Source organism: Lepidochelys kempii, chromosome 13, assembly GCF_965140285.1.
Source record: "Lepidochelys kempii isolate rLepKem1 chromosome 13, rLepKem1.hap1, whole genome shotgun sequence".
Lineage (NCBI taxonomy): Eukaryota > Metazoa > Chordata > Testudines > Cheloniidae > Lepidochelys > Lepidochelys kempii.
Genome location: NC_136392.1, coordinates 10,513,129 through 10,532,771, shown reverse-complemented (window position 1 = coordinate 10,532,771; position 19,643 = coordinate 10,513,129). Strand labels below are relative to the sequence as shown.

At 44.1% G+C, this 19,643-nt stretch overlaps 1 protein-coding gene across 7 annotated transcripts in view; it reads left to right on the top strand.

Moving 5' to 3' along the window:
• Window positions 1-19,643, top strand: part of PHACTR3 (phosphatase and actin regulator 3) — a 160,387-nt gene that overhangs the window by 91,898 nt on the left and 48,846 nt on the right. For 4 of the 7 annotated variants that reach the window (XM_073309198.2, XM_073309200.2, XM_073309203.2 and 1 more), the window contains 4 exons: window positions 1,689-1,868; window positions 7,889-8,089; window positions 13,554-13,821; window positions 15,333-15,580. In XM_073309198.2, coding sequence (XP_073165299.2) covers window positions 1,689-1,868; window positions 7,889-8,089; window positions 13,554-13,821; window positions 15,333-15,580 — 897 coding nt within the window. The remainder of the gene's footprint in view (window positions 1-1,688; window positions 1,869-7,888; window positions 8,090-13,553; window positions 13,822-15,332; window positions 15,581-19,643) is intronic. The other 3 variants (XM_073309201.2, XM_073309202.2, XM_073309199.2) reach the window with 2 other exon arrangements.

Genomic DNA, 19,643 nt, shown 5'->3' with positions numbered 1-19,643 from the left:
GGGATGCACATCACCCCAGGGCTTGTAGAGTGGCAGGAGCAAGTTAATGATAAGGTTGTTCCTTGACTGCATTGCACAGTAATGGGCTGATTATTCCAGCATGGAAGAGCATTGCTTCTTCCCGAGATCACTTTCCGTGGCATTCTGGTGGTGTAGATTCTCTCATGTTTTCCTCATCCATGAGTATAAAGTTACCCTCTTTCCCCCCACCCTTGCTCAAAAATCTATGGGGTCAGTTTCACCCCTGCAAATCAATGCACTTGCTTCCAGCTCCAGCCACATCTCTACAGTGCTCTGAGGATGTGGTGTCCACCTCTGACCAGGGACCTCATAGTTCTCAGTCTTAGACACTCCTCATTAGAAGGTCATCGACAGGGCTGTCTTATTTCATGAGTCATTACAGTTTCCTTAGGCAATGATTTAAAGGAGCTAACATTCTGTCTCAGTATCTTTATTATTGTGGTGCAGCCTTTGGTGGCTTGCCAAAGCAGCAGCAATCTCTTGGAGAACACAGGGCACTTACAAAGCAGAGCCACCCATTCTGCTCCTGGGAAACATTCATGGAGTTTTTCCCTTTTCGCTGTGAAGCGTAGATTTGATCAAATGTAAAATGTTTTATAGCACATGGAAGAAAAGCTCTGTCTTACAAATAGTGCAGACAGCTGTTAACGTGCCAGTGATTCTGTATAGGCTGGCTTCACGATCAGCTGAAACATAGGCAATGAACTCTCCCCCCGCCCGCCCCTTTCCTTGTATCATAGCAACTGTGCTACTGCAGGGGCTATTTTAAGAACAGTAACTTTTCACCAAACGTGATTATGAGGCAGATTGGATGAGATCAGCCTATAAAAATATTGCATTAGCTCTGCAGCATTTGTAGGCTGACTTCTGATACCCTCACTCAAATGAGCAGAAACGTACTCTGCAAATGGTCTCGATATTAAAAAATAAGAAGCGGTCTGTGACTATTAACGCCTTTAAATCACTGTTTAAGAAACTTGTAATGAAATCATTCCAAGGAGAAGACAGCCTTGTCATGAACTTCTAATGAGGTGCGTCTAGGACTGAGAAATATAAGTTATCTAGTGAGAGGTGGACAGTGTACATACACATCATTGGAGAGAGCTGGCCCAAGCTGGAAGTAATTGCTTGATTTGCAATGGTAGTGTTGAGCCTGTACTTGCTGAGAGAGGATCAGGGAAGCGAGAGACAGCATAGTTTGTATTCCCACTGAGGAATGTTCCCTGCATTGGAAAATACTTAGGAAGCTAAAAAGGTGTCAGAGTGCTTACAGCTGTTGGGATTATCGGCAGAGGACCTCACTCCTCAGTGGGAGAGTATCAGAATCTGGCCCTATGTCAAGAGAGGTTTGGATTTCAGTTGTGCCCAAATATTTAATCCAACATTTTGAAAGGTGGGTGTCTAAAATGGAGCCCCTCCATGCACACTGAGGCACCCAGATATCAGTGGCCAGTGCAGAGCACCTACAAGGCCTGCTGGATGTCATTGGGAGCTGCAGGCACCCAGCACCTCTGAAAATGACACATGCTGCCAAAGCGAGCTCTTGCAAGGAATGCTGCAGGATAAGTGATAGGCTCTCTGTGCCTACGCTAATGAAAGAGAATGGCAAGATGTTTTCACTTTTGCAGCTGGTGACTTAATTAAGATTAAGTGATGTGGTGTTTTAGATGCTGGAGGCAAAGCAGGCGCTGCTGATGGTGCCACCAGATCAATGCAGAGTGACCCTTCATCCCCCGTATGCCAGGCACTTACCTCAGAAGAGATGCAGCAGGAAAGTACAGCAGTAACAACAAATGCAACCTCACTTGGCGAGGATCTGCACTCAGAGGAGCTAAAAGAGGATGCAGGTATTGGATATAACATGCTAAAGTGCTTCTATTGAGCTGCCATGCAATGAGTCCAATGAATTGGTGCATCAGAGAGCCAGAGCTCTGTGTTCAGTTCAGTCCCCTCCAGACCAGGTTAGCAATCAATCAGTCCAGTAAGAATAGTGATTTTTGAGATGTCCATTTTACTGAGGGACACACAAAGCCAGGAGCATTGGGATGAGTTGTGCACACAAACCATGACACCATGCCGTGTTGGTATTAGGAGAGTTCTTCCCTATACCAAGAATCTGACTGCATGTCAGGGGATGGGTAGCAGTAAAATGGCATGCGGACTGTAAGAGGCACCAGACCATCTTCCTTTAGATGCATGTCTGTGCATGAGCAGGCACACGCATTTATATTGTCACCCCAGCTGGAATCAGGGGACAATATTTACAAGGTATTTCCATTACTACAACGAACAGGCCTGTATCAATAGTACAGATAAACACAAACTGAGTTCCCTCCATCTAAACACCGATATATTTTGACCCAGATCAGAATATAAACCTGGATTTGGACCTGGTTAAGTCTGCTTTGCATTGTTCTAGCAGTGTAGGTTGAATGTTGTTCTAGCATTGAAAAGCTGATGTAAAGCTTACCTAAGTGGCTGGCTGAGGATATCTTTTGGGGTAGGGGAATCTTTCATTGGCATAATTCTGCCTGAATTCTGACATTTCTTAAATGTCAAGTGTGTGACTTTGCCAACATAATGTTCTTTTTAACATAGTGTTTTATATATAGTTTCTTAGGCTTTTATAAGAAACAAAATGAAAAAAAAAAAAAAAAAAAACCAGAAATTTCATCCTGCAGAACCATAACAACTAGGGTGTCCAGATGTCCCGATTTTATAGGGACAGTCTCAATTTTTGGGACTTTTTCTTATATAGGCTCCTATTACCTCCACCTCCTGTCCTGATTTTTCACACTTGCTGCCTGGTCACCCTAATAACGACTCAGCAGGGTTAAAACCTTTAGAGCCACCACACAGACCTTGGCCACTTGAGCTAACAGAGTAACTGGTAGCAGTAGGTTGTCATCTCTATGTGGGTCAACCACCAGAAGGAGACGAGGTGCACATTTTGCCAGTGGATTGCAGTTAGTTGCTGACAGGAGAAGAATGTTGATATTCAGGAATCCCGTGTTCTATTCCCGATCCTGAGGGGAGTGGTTGTAGACCCTTCTGCCTTTGTCTCTTTCAGGCTGCCCGATTCCCAGTCTCCTGCCAAATCCTAGGCTCCTCAGCCCACTTCTCATACCAGGCCTCTCATTCCAGACCCTCACCCACCGCTTTCCTTGGCTCCTTGTCCCAGCCCCTCTCCTTTACCCCACTGCAGCTCTAAATACAACTCCATCCCCCGTACATCTCCCTGTTGATTTGATCAGAATTTGATTTATTTCTGTTGTCTAAGCATTGCTCTGAAGGGTTTTCCATTTCTGTCTTTTATACATTCCCAGCTCTCTCTTCCTCTCTGGTCTATTCTCCAGGATCACTGTTTTGCGTTTTTCATGACTATCAGATTGTTCCTCTGGTGCTTGTGGTAACTCCACTCCGCCACGAATTGTTTCCCCTCAGGTATTTCATCCCTTCTCCTACTTGCCCACAGCAGACAACAGATGACTTTTGTGCTATTGTATCAACCCATTTCTTTAAACCTAGCTTATCTTCTCCATTTCAACACGGTGTCTTATTTCATCATGAATGGTCCCAAAACAGATTTGTTATTCATGGGGCATCTAATATTTGTGCTTTCCCCCTTCTGTGTATCTTACAATGAAAACTAAACAAAGACTCAAAACACTCTAGCCCTGCATATAGTCGGCTTACATTAACTCACGCTCTTATTGCTGTTTTCCCCACCTCCTGTGGCCATTCCTACTGTGTTATTTTATCCACTGATGTGTCTTCTCTTGAATGAGAATGCACGCTTGGTAGGGTAGGGACTGTCCATTTCTCTGTGTTTGAACAGTGCCTAGTACAAAGGAGTCTCAGTCCTAATTGGGGTCCTCCAGGCACTACTGTGATTAATAATAAACTTCCTCTGTTAGACTATGGCGTGTCTATTCATCTGTTTCTCATCACGGTTTCCTTCACAATTGAAATCCCATTTGCAGAGTCCTAGTTTCTTGAATCGTTTCCATCTCATTTCTGAATTGTGGATGTCTCTATTAATTTCTTCCCAGATCTTCCCTATTTCCAGTGACCCTTACTAATGCCAGTTCTGTTCACCATCTGTCTGGCCTAACCTTTACTGTCGTCTGAATTTCTTTTTCTTCCCTTGGGATATGTATCAGTTCTCCAGCCTCAACACACTGAAAGGTGGGATTTAATTTTCCCAAACAGCATACTTCCTATGCAGCAATACCCACTCCTGTTTGTTCTATGTCCTATTAGCTCCTCTTTACCAACCTCTGGCAAATCCTCCATTCTAGATCCTATCCTGTTTCCACTGAAGTTAGCGTATTGGAGAAAGCCTCCTGCATTGGCTTGAATTGGAGTGTTGGAAATTCAAGAAATAATATGGTCCACACCTGTCCATGTGTATATATTTCACCATTGTGTGTATTCAATTTTATGTTATTTAGATAAAGGTCTACTGTGTGTATATATATATATATATATATATAAATAAATAAAGGAGAACAGGCCAGCAACACAGGATTCCATTTAAAATTTTTAAACTTGTCTAATTTGCTGGAGTTCAGATGAAAAGTTAAACTCAAACAAACAAACCAACCAACCAAAAAAAAAAAAAAAGAAAGAAACCCAGACACACACACCCAAATAGCAAAACTTGGAATTTCCATGGTGTATTCTGAATGTTTCTGCATTTCTAAACATGTGGTATTCAGACAGAAATGTGTTCTTCTGGTTTATCAGCGGACAGTTTTTCATGGCAGTATCACCCAAAGGTTCCCAGCCCAGTGGAAAACGGAAAAACTTTGGTTTTGAAAATTATATTCTGGGAATTTTGTCATGGTCTCAAGGCCAGAGCCCAGAATGAGGAATCTGGAGTTCTAGATTCTAGTCCCTCCTCTGCCACTGCCTTGCTTTGCAACATCATAGAATCAGAGAATTCAAGGTTGGAAGGGACCTTAGGAGGTCATCTAGTCCAACCCCCTGCTATCAATATCCAACTAAATCATCCCAATCCCCAATTAAATCATCCCAGCCAGGGCTTTGTCAAGCCTGACCTTAAAAACTTCTAAGGAAGAAGATTCTACCACCTCCCTAGGTAACCCATTCCAGTGCTTCACCACCCTCCTAGTGAAAAAGTTTTTCCTAATATCCAACCTAAACCTCCCCCACTACAACTTGAGACCATTACTCCTTGTTCTGTCATCTGCTAACACGGAGAACAGCCTAGATCCATACTCTTTTGAATCCCCTTTCAGGTAGTTGAAAGCAGCTATCAAATCCCCCCTCATTCTTCTCTTCTGCAAACTAAACAATCCCAGTTCCCTCAGCCTCTCCTCATAAGTCATGTGTTCCAGTCCCCTAATCAGTTTCGTTGCCTTCGGCTGGACGTTTTCCAATTTTTCCACATCCTTCTTGTAGTGTGGGGCCCAAACTGGACACAGTACTCCAGATGAGGCCTCACCAATGCCAAATAGAGGGGAATGATCATGTCCCTCGATCTGCTGGCAATGCTCCTACTTATACAGCCCAAAATGCCGTTAGCCTTCTTGGCAACAAGGGCACACTGTTGACTCATATCCAGCTTCTCATCCACTGTAACCCTTAGGTCCTTTTCTGCAGAACTGCTGCCTAGCCATTCAGTCCCTAGTCTGTAGCAGTGCATGGGATTTTTCCGTCCTAAGTGCAGAACTCTGCATTTGTCCTTGATGAACCTCATCAGATTTCTTTTGGCCCAGTCCTCTAATGTGTCTAGGTCCCTCTGTATCCTATCCCTACCCTCCAATGTATCTACCTCTCCCCGCAGCTTAGTGTCATCTGCAAACTTGCTGAGGGTGCAGTCCATGCCATCCTCCAGATCATTAATGAAGATATTGAACAAAACAGTTACGTCCTGCTATTGCTAAGCTGCTTGGTGCATAGTTCACACCTAAGCCCTGGCAGGATACTTGCACTAAGAGTTCCCCTGGTTATCTCATCCGCTGGGCCTCATCTGGAAGGTGTGCTCAGAGCACACCTAACCCACACAAAACATTGTACCCAATAGCTCAGTGGTTAGAACACTCACACAGGATGCAGGAAGCCCCAGTTCAAGTCACTGCTTCAAATAAGGCAGAGTGGAAATTTGAACCTACATCTTCCACATCTCAGAGGAATACTCTAACCACTAGTCTGTTGGCTATAAGGGGTGGGAGAGGGAATGACCACCACTGCTGTTTTTTGCAAAAAATGTTGGACTTGTCTTAGGCACCTAACTCCAGGAGCGGGTTCACGACCGTGAATCCCGAGTGGAGTTTGGTGGTAACTACTTTTGGAAGGTGGGGCTAGTTTCAGCAGCTCCTTCCTCACCTTGCTGGCTTTCTGGGTCTCCCATAGTAGCACCTAACTCTCCCCATTTATTGTAGAGGGAGCATGGACACCTAACTTGGGACTGAGGATTCCACTAGGTGGCAGGGCGCCTGGAGTTAGGTCTTGCACTTCTGAGCCTCAGTCTTCTTTGTGGATCTAGCCCAATTGACTAGCAACACCCTCCCTGTTCTCTCTCTCACAGCTGCAGCATTCCTGGGTTCCCAGCATTGAAACTCTATTGTCTTGATCCATTGCATTTCCTGGTTCTTGACTAATACTTAGATTTTACCCCTTCAGGGATACCTAACATCACTCATGAGTGGCTTCCTTTTGCTCTACTCCAGGTGGCTTAAGTGGTTTCTCCACCAAATAACCTCCATCAAATAAAGGATTGTTCTGCTTTCACCTTAGCATTTGGCCCCTGCTGTATAAATAGCAAATGATCTTTGAGGGCAACCATCACAAAATATCAATTTAAAAAAAAGAAAACAAAAAAAAATAGAGTGATTGCAATGACTTCCTTGAAAACTGAGGTGATTATTTCCCAATCACTCAACTCTGTTTGTCAACAAATTAAACGCTATTATCTTGCCAAGGCTATAGTGTCCGACTGCCTCACTGCTTTGGAGCCTTCTGGTTCCATTCTAAAAGCAAGGATGCAAATTGTTTGGACAGAGGCTGAGTGCTTCAGCACTTACTGACTTCCTTGGAATGGAGTGCACTCAACACCATTCAGGAGGCATTCCACAGCTTGTAGCGTCAGCCCCTTCGAGATGGCGAAGCTCATCCCATCTGCCCTACGTCCCAATGTCTATTCCCCGTTCTAGCATTGTTATTGTTATCCAAGGGAAGGTCTTCTTATATCAGGTTGTTTCAATCTTGGTTCCTAACATCATCCCCAAGAAAGACTGAGCCCCCCGGCATCAGATGGAATAGAGAGGAACCGGGCTGTAAGTTGAAGTCACATTTTAATAGGATTAAAATAAAAATTGCCAGGAAATCCTGCAGAGAGCAATCATAGAAAGATCTTTGAGGCTAAATTAAAAGTTAATCATTCCTTACCCTTCATTTGTGTTCCTAGCAAGGAAAAGTGCTCACATGGTAACTCTAAATCATTGCAGCTGGATTCTACAAGTTAATCAACTGCAGTTCTCAAAAGCCACTATACCCTGCTGTCCTCATTATAGAAAAGAACATAAGACATTTTTTTGGGGAGGGAGGGAGGAAATGAGTAAAGGCCATTTGGCCCTTCAAGGCTCATCAGTTTCCTTAGGAACATAGTATCTAACTGTTTCTTCAGTTATTCCAGTGTGTTTTATTTTTACCTCAACACCCGTGGCTGGTAGGCTACTGCACACATTCGTTATTTTCACCGTGGGAAAAAACATGCTGCTAGCTGTATGCCACGAATTCCATTTTCCTGAATCTTTCTGGGATGGCCCCTTGGTTTATTGTCATTGTCATCATTAATCTCATGTCTCATTAAGTCTACTGCTTCTGATCCTTTTCCTAGCCAAGAAACCTTCCGTGTCCACTGAAGAACTAGAAGATGCCCGCCTGCCAGTAACCGAAGAGACTCCACAAGCCTTACTTATTTCTGAATCCACAGATTCCCCACAGAAACCAATGGAAAGAAACCTAGCACAGCTCCCCAGCCCCCCTTCACTTCCACTTCCACCACCTAAGGCAATCTCCAAAATCAAGAGTGTAACAGGTTAGTCGTGTTGGTCAATAAAGTCTCTTTCATCCCATCGACATTGTCCTCTCCTTGTATATCATTTTGCTCCTATATATATATTTTGGGTCAGTTACTTAGTTGGTGTAAATCAATGTCATACCATTGATGTGAATGGAGCATTAATGATTTACACCAGCTGAGGACCTTGACCCTGATCTAGAAGCACTAAGTCTTTGCATGTTGCACATATATCTTACCTGTCCTGATTTGTTTATTGCAGGAGGCTCCAGTAAGTCTACCTGCACTAATCCATGTAAAGCAGATGACACTGACAGCAACCATTTACCAAATCAGCAGCTTGTGTATGACTTGCCACAAGTCGCTAGGAAACACAAGGAAGGTTTAAGTGCTTTTTGCTATACAGAATCACAGTGTGATAACAGTACAGAAGCAGTGAACGCAGCTGTCAACTGCAGAGCTCAAGTCAATAGGTCCTTCAAAGCTTTCTGCCTGAAGGATTTGCTCATTAGGGTAGGTCTAAATTAGAGCTGTGCAAGCTCCTCTAATGACATATGAACAGTTCACCCAAACTTTCACAACCCACTCCTGCATCTCAGGTTTCACTCTGAATTTCAGGTTCAAACACACTCAGCCTGATTATCTAATGTGCCACCACAGTGATCTTACACTTTTTACCACTTCCAGCAGTGCAAAGGAGTTTAAAGTGAGTATAACAGTGATTTATTCCCACTGAAAGGCTCCTTTACACTGCCAGAGTACACCCATAATCCGGCATTTTAAACTGCTAACTGACAACCATTGTTCCTGCAATCATTTGCATTCCCAACTTACTGGTACAAAAAAAGAGGCCCCGTTTGCAAGGTCGCCATGAAGCAGAAGATCATAGGGTGCTGCTCTAATGACTAAGACTGGTTGAAAGTTTTCTGTCTCAGCTGTTTTTCAATGGAAAATTGGGTTTTCACCAACATTATTTTTCTTGCTAAAAGTGTCTGCTTTTCATGGAAAACTTTTTTAAAAACAAAATATAATGGCCAAAACCAAAAAATTGTGTGTTTTCAGCTGAAAACTGAAATATTTCAATTCAAAATGGTGCTTCATGAGAGTTGCAGTTTGGATGCCTTTTGTTTCCATTCTTCTCTATGGGCCAGGCTCTCTGGCCAGACTACAGCTCCCATGATGCACCAAGACCCAGGACTACTATGACTCATTATCCTCTTCCCCTCATCACATGGGAGATACCGTCCTTCCTGAGAGCTCAACTCATACAGAAGAATGGGAGCATATGGCACCCAAAGTACAACTCCCATGAGGCACTTTGCAACACCATTTTGAATAGAAATGTTGTTTGCCAAAAAATATTTCATTTTTAGGTGAAATATTTCCATTTTGATATTTCATTTTTGTCTAAATTTTCTTCGGGGAAAAGCTATTTTTCAGCCAGCTCTAATAATGGCACACCTTCTTCAGTTCTGCTTCTGGGAGTGGGTGGAATTGAAAGCCCACATTGAACAAGTACCGTCAGTGGGGTGGAGGTGGGGAGAGGGGGAAGAGAGTGACATGAGAGAAAAAATAGAGGGGGTTGGAAAGCCCGTTATTTTATTTTTTCCCCTAACAGCGTTGGACGTGCTGATGGTGGGGGGAGGAGAGGGGAATAAGCAAAGCACTAATTAATCGCAAAAGGGGGTGGGGAATGGCAAGATACAAGATACCATTTTGTAAGATTATTCCCTGAACAGCTCTCATTAGGACAAACGAAGTGCCATTAACAAAAAAAGTGCTCAATGTTAACTTCAGCGACATCCAGGCTGAACTGGTCCCAGTGGGGCTCCAGGATCAAGGTAGCATAAAGGTGACAGTACAGTCCACCAACCCCTCAGCAGCTTGGCTAGACCAGAGTATCCTTCCCTATTGCACAGAGATAGAGTATGAATTAGGAGGTGTTGTGTGGCCTTCAAGCTGTGATTCAGTGGAGAGTGGAATGATCATAAATATCCATTGTGTGTTTCCACGGTGGCACATAATCAAAATCTCCTTGAGCTCAGATATATGTCTCCTGGTAGTTGAGGCTGTCTGCCCTCTGGGTATGGAGAGAGCATGCTGATCAGTTAAAAGGGAAGGAATTTAGATGCCACTGCTCTGTGGCAGTGTACTTTGCCTACTAGACAATCCAGTAGATGCTCCTATGCTTTAAAGTGTTCCAGGTTTGAGGAAGTAGATCACCTATGTAGATTTGATTCACTCTTTCAGCTGTAAGTATACATGCATACAGAGAGAAGAAGGATTGCCCTGTTGTTAGGGCATTGGCATGGGAGACATGGGTTTGATTCCCTGCTCTAACACAGACTTTGTGTGACCCTTCCCAAGTCACTTAGCCTCTTTGTGCCTCCATTTCCCATCTGTAAAATGTAGCACCGTCTTCCCTCAGCATGGGGAGGGAAGTGTTATGAGGATAAATACAATGAAGATTGTAAGGTGCTCATATATCAGTGCTAGAGATAGTATACATTTTGTCTCGTTAAATTACACACCGGGGCCTGATTTACAATCTGAGGTTTCCGCTTGGGCACGCACACACACACACACACACCAGCAAACATCTCTGTGAGCACGAGACCAACACTAACAGCTGCACGTGCACAGGTGTCGTGTTTTGAAGGTGCAACACGCATTTCCTGGGTGCAAATGCTTGCACATGCCGGCACTGGAGTTTTCAAAGAGCACCGCATAATTTTTGTGCCTACAAAGGGCGCGCCCATGAACATCCTTTTCCACATATGGACTCTGGGTAGAAACCCAACTCAAAATTTAGCTCAAAATGCCGTAGAATTTCACCAGGTATCAGAGTTTTTGTATATTGTTATGTTGCATGTTAGTAACTAACCACATATTTCAAACAATCAGTTTCCACTAACTTATTCAGGATTTCACTTTACACTCTTGATTTTCTATCTGATACACCGGACCCTCACTAGAACGCACATCTATATAGCACGAATTCGCATATAACGCGGTCGCGGCCATGGATCCCAAATTTAATTACTTTAATTGCAATTCATTTTAATGTGGTACCGCACATGGATCCCAAATCCCGCGTTCTAGCGAGGGTCCAGTGTAATCTGTACTATAATTCGATACTTTAGTAATTTTGTTTATTATTTTTAATTTGAAACTTGAAAAATATTTGATCCTTAAAAAAAAATAATCTACTCAAATATATGCCCACTGGACAAAATCCTGCCCTGGGTTACATCGTTGACTTTGTGGGTTGTGCCAGATTTTCACCAGTGTCCATGAGAGCAGGGTTTGGATACCTGTAAGGAGACCTACAGCACAATTGTCCTGGAAGGAAATATCTTGATAACCTGTGTTTATTATTATCCTTAAAGTGCTAGACCTCATTTTGAACATCTCCTGTTTTCTCTTGCAAGTTACTGGGCTAACCAAGAGCCAACTCTTGAAATCCTTGCACAGAAATGTCAGGATACCACTGATAGCAGTGGGAGTTTTGGCTGGATAAGGGCAACAGAATTTACCTCACAGAAAATTAGAATGGTAAGGAGGGCCTGTAGAAAGACAAGGTTGGGAGGTAACATCTATTATTGGATCAGCTTCTGTGGGTGAAGGAGACAAGCTTTCAAGCTACACAGGTCATACCTGAAGAAGAGCTCTGTGCAGTTTGAAGGGTCTCTCTTTCACCAGCAGAAGTTGTTCTAATAAAAGATATTACCTCACCCAGCTTGTGTCTCTAATATCCTGGAACCAACGTATCTACCACTGCAATGAAAAAGGGTATGTGTCAGTTTAAATTCTTATTATCAACACTAGGTGGCAACGAGAGAAAAGGAATAGCCTTCTACACAATCCAACCAAAAAGATCTCCTGCACTGGTGTGTCTCCAGTGTAGAAAGTACCACAACCCCGTACAGATATGTGGCCAGCAAAGTGCAATGAAAAGAATAAGAGAACTGCAGAAGAGAAAAAGTGAAGCAACATCTCTCTCAAACAAGGCTATTACCCCAGCACCCCTCATGCAGTCTTAACCGGGGGAGGGGGGGGGGGATATCAGAGGCACAGCAATAGAAGAGGCAGGTGTTTGTTGCACTGGGGCAATAGATATGAGTGATGGGATGGAATTGGAGAGGAGAACGTCAGGGACGGGCTATTCAGAAAAGAGAACAATCACTTCAGCCCAGAATTTAAAAGGAGACCGGCTATAAAGATTTTAATGTAAGATTTCCAAGCTGCATTAGGGGTTTGGATGCCCAGTTCCCACTAAAAATCAATCCAAATCCCCTAAGTGGCTTCAAAAAAAGTTCTCTCAGTTTTGGGTACAAAAAGCATCAGTTAAACATCCCCCCCACTCCTCTTCCCACTCCTTGGTACTCAACCCCACTTCGTTCTTACCTGAAATGCTTTTGGAACACATCAGCTCTGGCAAGTTTGGCTGAACTAGCTAATATCACCATATCTCACAAGCTCTGGTGTTTCCCTATATGGGGTGAGAGGCTGGGGTCCATTATGGTGTAGGGAGAGAAGGGCAGAGAATGGATTTTGGCACATTTTGACCTCAGCGAAGACCAGATTGTGTAAATTTAAATCAATCATCTAGAGCTCAGCAGAGAAAGTGCAAGATTGGAAAGCCTGGCTGGTAGCCATCAGGGTTTATTAGGGATCAGGGAGAGGGGGTTTGGGAGTAGTGTTCCCTCTAATTTTTATGTCCAAGAGCGGAATGAATTTTGTTATGTGCACCAATATGGAGGTGGTCTGTGGCAGGGGTGGGACCAAGGGGTTCTGGGAGGGGGCTCAGGACTGGAGCAGAGGGTTGGGTGCAGGAGGTGAGGGCTCTGGCTGGGGGTGAAGGCTCTGGGGTGGTGCCAGGGATAAGGGGTTCGGGTTGCAGAAGGGGGCTCAGGGCTGGGGTGTGAGGACTCCGGCTGGGGATGTGGGCTCTGGGGTGGGGCCAGGAATTCAGGCTGCCCCGGGGCTGTGGCGGGGAGAGACGACTCTCCCCAACCCTCTTTTGCCGCAGCAGCTCGGGGCCGAGGGAGAGGCTCCTGGCCATGGCAACTCCGGCTGTGGGAGGGGTGCCTCTCCACCACCATGGCAACTCCTGTGGGGTTGGGCTGGGCCAGGCTAGCCTGGGGTAGGGGCACTTCTCCCTGCCTGCGTGGCCCTTTATAGCCTACTGCAATGCTGCACAGCTTCGAGGGAACTTAGGTTGGGAGTCAGGCATGGATTGGTGAGTTTGGGCAGAAAGAAAGAAGAATCCAATTGGGAGAGGGGAGATTATTCATTTTTCCAGGCTAAATCTTTGCAGCATCCGTCCTTTGGCTTCAGATTGTTTGAGTATATAAGTCTCACCACACAAGCCACATTCCCACTTTGCAATGGCACAACAACGACACCATTTTTACCTGTCCAGCATGTAGAATCAACCTCAACCGAGGCTCAGTGTGACTTTTTATCACTTTATTTTCAGCAGCAGGATGTGAAGTAGATGAGCCAGCAGGGAAATCCCCTCCTTCCACTATCCTGAAGAATTATGTCATTGTTGGTTCCTCCCAAATCTCAGGACAAGCTGCCCTCTTCCATACACCAGGCCAGAAAGGTTCCGATCCCCATGTCAGAGGCCAGCTACCAACACCGACTGGTTCCCCTCATCCAGCTGCTGTCCACCTGCCTTTACCTCCCAGTAGAGTCATTGAGGAGCTCCACAGGGCTCTGGCCACTAAACATCGGCAGGATAGGTAAGTATAGCACATAGAGGCACAGTGAATACCAGGAAACAGTATTCTTTCAATGAAAGTATTTTTCATAATACAAATTCCTGGTCAGAAAATATTTTTGCTTGTCGTTAACACGCCACCCGTTTAGTCTGATTAAAATCAGGTTGGTTCTGTCTGGACACTGCTTGGTGGCTCTATTTCGGGCAGCAATCCCTGGTTAAAACGTGTCAGCTGTTACTTTATAATACGCTACTTTTATGACAGGGAAGCTACTGCAACATGGAAATAAGAGATCAAAGAGGTGGAATCATTTGCTAATCCTCAGCCCCAGTGTAAGAGGTGGCTCACCACAGAAGCAGGATATCAAAATTTAGTAATTTAGATAGTGAAGTCCTCCTGAAAGAACTGCACCCTTTCAGACCACACACACACACACCACTTTCATCCTGTTGGAGAGGAACTGATGTGAGGTCAAATGTTCAAAACTGCACAACGACGCATGACTACTCTGCAGGCAAAATCCCAAGGTTGCATGCACAAACCAGGCAATTGCACCCGCAAATGGCCAGTTCTGATCACTGGTGTGCAAAATTACCAGATCTGAAAAATTACCTGATTTTGCTAGAAATAGCCATGGCCTTCTCTAACCTCCTGAAGCTTTCCAGATCATAGCTTTGCTGTCAGCCCATGGCTTCTCTGAATTGTTCCTCTGCTGTGCTCCCCCCAAGTCCTCCTGATCTCTTCTGTCTGTCCCCTTTATTAATTGATGCTATAACTTTATAAGCATAAACAGATCTACCAATGAGATGATCCTCTTCCCAATTAAAGACCTGAACCAACACAAGGAAAGGGGTCGGTTTCCCCATCTGCAAAGTGAATTGAAGAATAACCTATCCCAGAAGATTAACTGGTTACTGCTTACTGTAGCCCTGTGAAGATGCTATACAAGTGCTCAGTATTATTACTTTAGTAACTCTTGGCTTCTACATGAGCATATACGGTGCCTTGTTTTGCAATACACATGGCTACATAGGAGTGTGTTGGGGACATTGTCTGGTTTTCATTAGAAACCCTCCACTGCAGCAACAGAGAAAGACAAAGGTAATTCCTAAGCTATATGGTTGGTAACATTTCTCAATGCCACAACAATCTTTCTCACAGGAAATTGCCGTTTCCAGGCCCTGTTAAATCCTTGTCAGGATCACAAACAGGATCAGGGCAATTCTTCATACAATGCATGTTTTACATTAGAAGCACATGCTGTGTTCTTTCAAAAGGTCAGCATGGTACAGCACACAACTATAATAAAAAAACACATTAATTATTCCCCTCCTGTACCGTATTCTTGTGACACCGATTGAATAGTGGAATAGCCCCAGACATTCTCATGGCGATTCTGAGAATGCAGTCCAATGATGTCCCTTGTACATCACACTGAGGACATGATGCCTGTGTTCATCTAATGCTAGGTTTTTACTATGGCTTTAAAATGGACCTGTCTGACAACCCAATTGTGTGCCTTCCATCCACAGCTTTCATGGCAGAGAAAGCAAAGGGTCTCCCAAAAAAAGAGTGGATGTCCGTCCACCCAGAACATCTAGCATTGAGGGCAACAAAGAAAAGGAGAATGCACTGAGCCACAGTAATGAGCCGGAGCACAAGCGGAACTCAGTCAAAGAGTCAGATGAAAACAAAGAAAACCTGATCATGAACTCAGAACTCAAGGACAACTTGGTTTTCTATCAGGATGAAGAGGTGTTGAATGACTCCATCATTTCTGGTAAGGAAAGTTAATTTAATATCCTTTTGAAAATATACCACTTCAGTAGACAGGAATGGTCCATGAAGTGGGCTGTAGCCCACGAAAGCTTATGCTCTAATAAATTTGTTAGTCTCTAAGGTGCCACAAGTCCTCCTGTCCTTCTTGCGGATACAGACTAACACGGCTGCTACTCTGAAACCTGTCAAAATACATCAGTGTACGAGTGTGAAAATACACTGTTATGGCACATTTTTTGTGCATGGATTCTCAGTGAATAGACAGTGCTAAAGTTATGCCTGAACGATGTGGTTTGTGCTCATGTCTGTCTTGGTAACTACAGCACACCAAAAATGGCATTTAGAGTTACATAGATAATTAAAAAAAAAAAAAAAAAAAGAAAAGAAAAGGAGGACTTGTGGCACCTTAGAGACAAACAAATTTATTTGAGCATAAGCTTTCGTGAGCTACAGCTCACTTCGTCGGATGCATACTGTGGAAAATACAGTGGGGAGATTTATATACACAGAGAACAAGAAACAATGGGTGTTACCACACACACTGTAACGAGAGTGATCAGGTAAGGAGAGCAGAGGGAAAAAGACCTTTTGTAGTGATAATCAAGGTGGGCCATTTCCAGCAGTTGACAAGAACATCTGAGGAACGGGGGGGGGGGGGGGGGGGGGAGGGAGGGAGAGAAATAAACATGGGGAAATAGTTTTACTTTGTGTAATGACCCATCCACTCCCAGTCTTTATTCAAGCCTAAATTAATTGCAAATTAATTCCAATTCAGCAGTCTCTCGTTGGAAACAACAGACTGGACTTCTACATAGAGTGCTTCCGCCAACATGCACGGGCTGAAATTGTGGAAAAGCTGCATCACTTGCCCCATAACCTCAGCCATGTAGAACACAATGCCATCCATAGCCTCAGAAACAACGCTGACATCATAATCAAAAAGGCTGACAAAGGAGGTGCTGTCGTCATCATGAATAGGTCGGAATATGAACAAGAGGCTGCTAGGCAGCTCTCCAACACCACTTTCTACAAGCCATTACCCTCTGATCCCACTGAGGGTTACCAAAAGAAACTACAGCATTTGCTCAAGAAACTCCCTGAAAAAGCACAAGAACAAATCCGCACAGACACACCCCTGGAACTCTGACCAGGGGTATTCTATCTGCTACCCAAGATCCATAAACCTAGAAACGCTGGACGCCCCATCATCTCAGGCATTGGCACCCTGACAGCAGGATTGTTTGGCTATGTAGACTCCCTCCTCAGGCCCTATGCTACCAGTACTCCCAGCTATCTTCGAGACACCACTGACTTTCTGAGGAAAGTACAATCCATCGGTGATCTTCCAGAAAACACCATCCTAGCCACCATGGATGTAGAAGCCCTCTACACCAACATTCCACACAAAGATGGACTAAAAGCTGGCAAGAACACTATCCCCGAGAATGTCACGGCAAACCTGGTGGCTGAACTTTGTCCTCACCCATAACTATTTCACATTTGAGGACAATGTATACCTTCAAATCAGCGGCACTGCTATGGGTACCCGCATGGCCCCACAATATGCCAACATTTTTATGGCTGACTTGGAACAACGCTTCCTCAGCTCTTGTCCCCTAAAGCCCCTACTCTACTTGCACTACATTGATGACATCTTCGTCATCTGGACCTATGGAAGAGAAGCCCTTGAGGAATTCCACCATGATTTCAACAATTTCCATCCCACCATCAACCTCAGCCTGGACCAGTCCACACAAGAGATCCACTTCCTGGACACTACGGTGCTAATAAGCGATGGTCACATAAACACCACCCTATACCGGAAACCTACTGACTGCTATGCCTACCTACATGCCTCCAGCTTTCATGCAGACAACACCACATGATCCATTCTCTACAGCCAAGCTCTACGATACAACTGCATCTGCTCCAACCCCTCAGAGACAAACACCTACAAGATCTCTATCAAGCGTTCTTACAACTACAATACCCACCTGCTGAAGTGAAGAAACAGACTGACAGAGCCAGAAGAGTATCCAGAAGTTACCTACTACAGGACAGGCCCAACAAAGAAAATAACAGAACGCCACTAGCCATCACCTTCAGCCCCCAATTAAAACCTCTCCAATGCATCATCAAGGATCTACAACCTATCCTGAAGGACGACCCATCACTCTCACAGATCTTGGGAGACAGGCCAGTCCTTGCTTACAGACAGCCTGCAAACTTAAGCAACCACACACCACACAACAGAACCACTAACCCAGGAACCTATCCTTGCAACAAAGCCCGTTGCCAACTGTGTCCATATATCTATTCAGGGGACACCATCATAGGGCCTAATCACATCAGCCACACTATCAGAGGCTCATTCACCTGCACATCTACCAATGTGATATATGCCATCATGTGCCAGCGATGCCCCTCTGCCATTTACATTGGCCAAACTGGACAGTCTCTACGTAAAAGAATAAATGGACACAAATCAGATGTCAAGAATTATAACATTCATAAACCAGTCAGAGAACACTTCAATCTCTTTGGTCACTCGATTACAGACCTAAAAGTGGCAATTCTTCATCAAAAAAAACTTCAAAAACAGACTCCAATGAGAGACTGCTGAATTGGAATTAATTTGCAAACTGGATACAATTAACTTAGGCTTGAATAAAGACTGGGAGTGGATGGGTCATTACACGAAGTAAAACTATTCCACTCCACCCCCACCCCCACCCCTCCCGCTGTTCCTCAGACGTTCTTGTCAACTGCTGGAAATGGCCCACCTTGATTATCACTACAAAAGGTCTTTTTCCCTCTGTTCTCCTTACCTGATCACTCTCGTTACAGTGTGTATGGTAACACCCATTGTTTCATGTTCTCTGTGTATATAAATCTCCCCACTGTATTTTCCACCGAATGCATCTGATGAAGTGAGCTGTAGCTCACGAAAGCTTATGCTCAAATAAATTTGTTTGTCTCTAGGGTGCCACAAGTCCTCCTTTTCTTTTTGCGAATACAGACTAACATGGCTGCTACTCTGAAACCTGTCATGGATAATTCAATAGGCTCTGTCCTTTCAGTTCTGCCCACACCACTTTGTACCATCTCACCTGAATGGCAGAGCTTCCAGAAGGGGCATCACATCAGCAGTGAATGAGGATTTCAGAGAGACTGGTGCTGACATATCACTTTTGGAAATGCCCCATTCTGGAAAAAATGCAGTATAGGAGTATGCAGTATAGGAGGCTATTTGGCAATGAGTAGCCGACCAATCTTGGAGGGACATGTGTCCATAGGCTGGGATCTGAAGAACTGAACCCCAGCTCCCCTGAAGATGTATTAGTGAATCTCTGACAACTCAGTGAATTCATTCTACCCATCTTCCAAGTTGTGTCTGTACTGTATTACATTGTTGAACTCTCTACAGCTCTGGTATGCCTACAACACACAAAAATGTGTCTCCCTTTGGGAGGTTTTGGAAGGGGTAATTTATTTACTCCTTCATTTATGAAGTTAGGTCATAGATTAAATTTTCTCTTGGAAGCACTGCTCTGTGCTTATCTGAACCATATGACCTCTTAGCAAAATATTATGGGAACAATTATTATTATCCAGGCCAATTGTTTTATTGAGCTGAGCCACTGGGGCTCTCTGATGTTTGGAGAAATCATATTTCAATCAAGTTTGTATAGTATTGGCCAGTTCAGCAGGACCACATTCTATTTTAAATGAGTTTCAGTAGTTTGGAACAGGACAGGCTTAGAGACAGCCCACTGCAAAAGTAATTAGTGTAGCAGTGTAGTGTAGCAGATTGAGAAGGAATTTAAAAAGGAAATGTATCTAATGATAAGTATAAAACTCAGAGTCAGGATTATTGGGTTCTGATCCTAGCTCTGCTGCTGACTCTGGTATCTTATTGAAGTATTATTGTAGCCATGTTGGTCCCAGGATTTTAGAGAGACAAGATTGGTGAGGTAATATCTTTTGTTTTTTGATCTAATCAAAGATATTACCTCACCCACCTTGTCTCTGTTGTATCTTATGTTAGCAAGTAATAAAATACA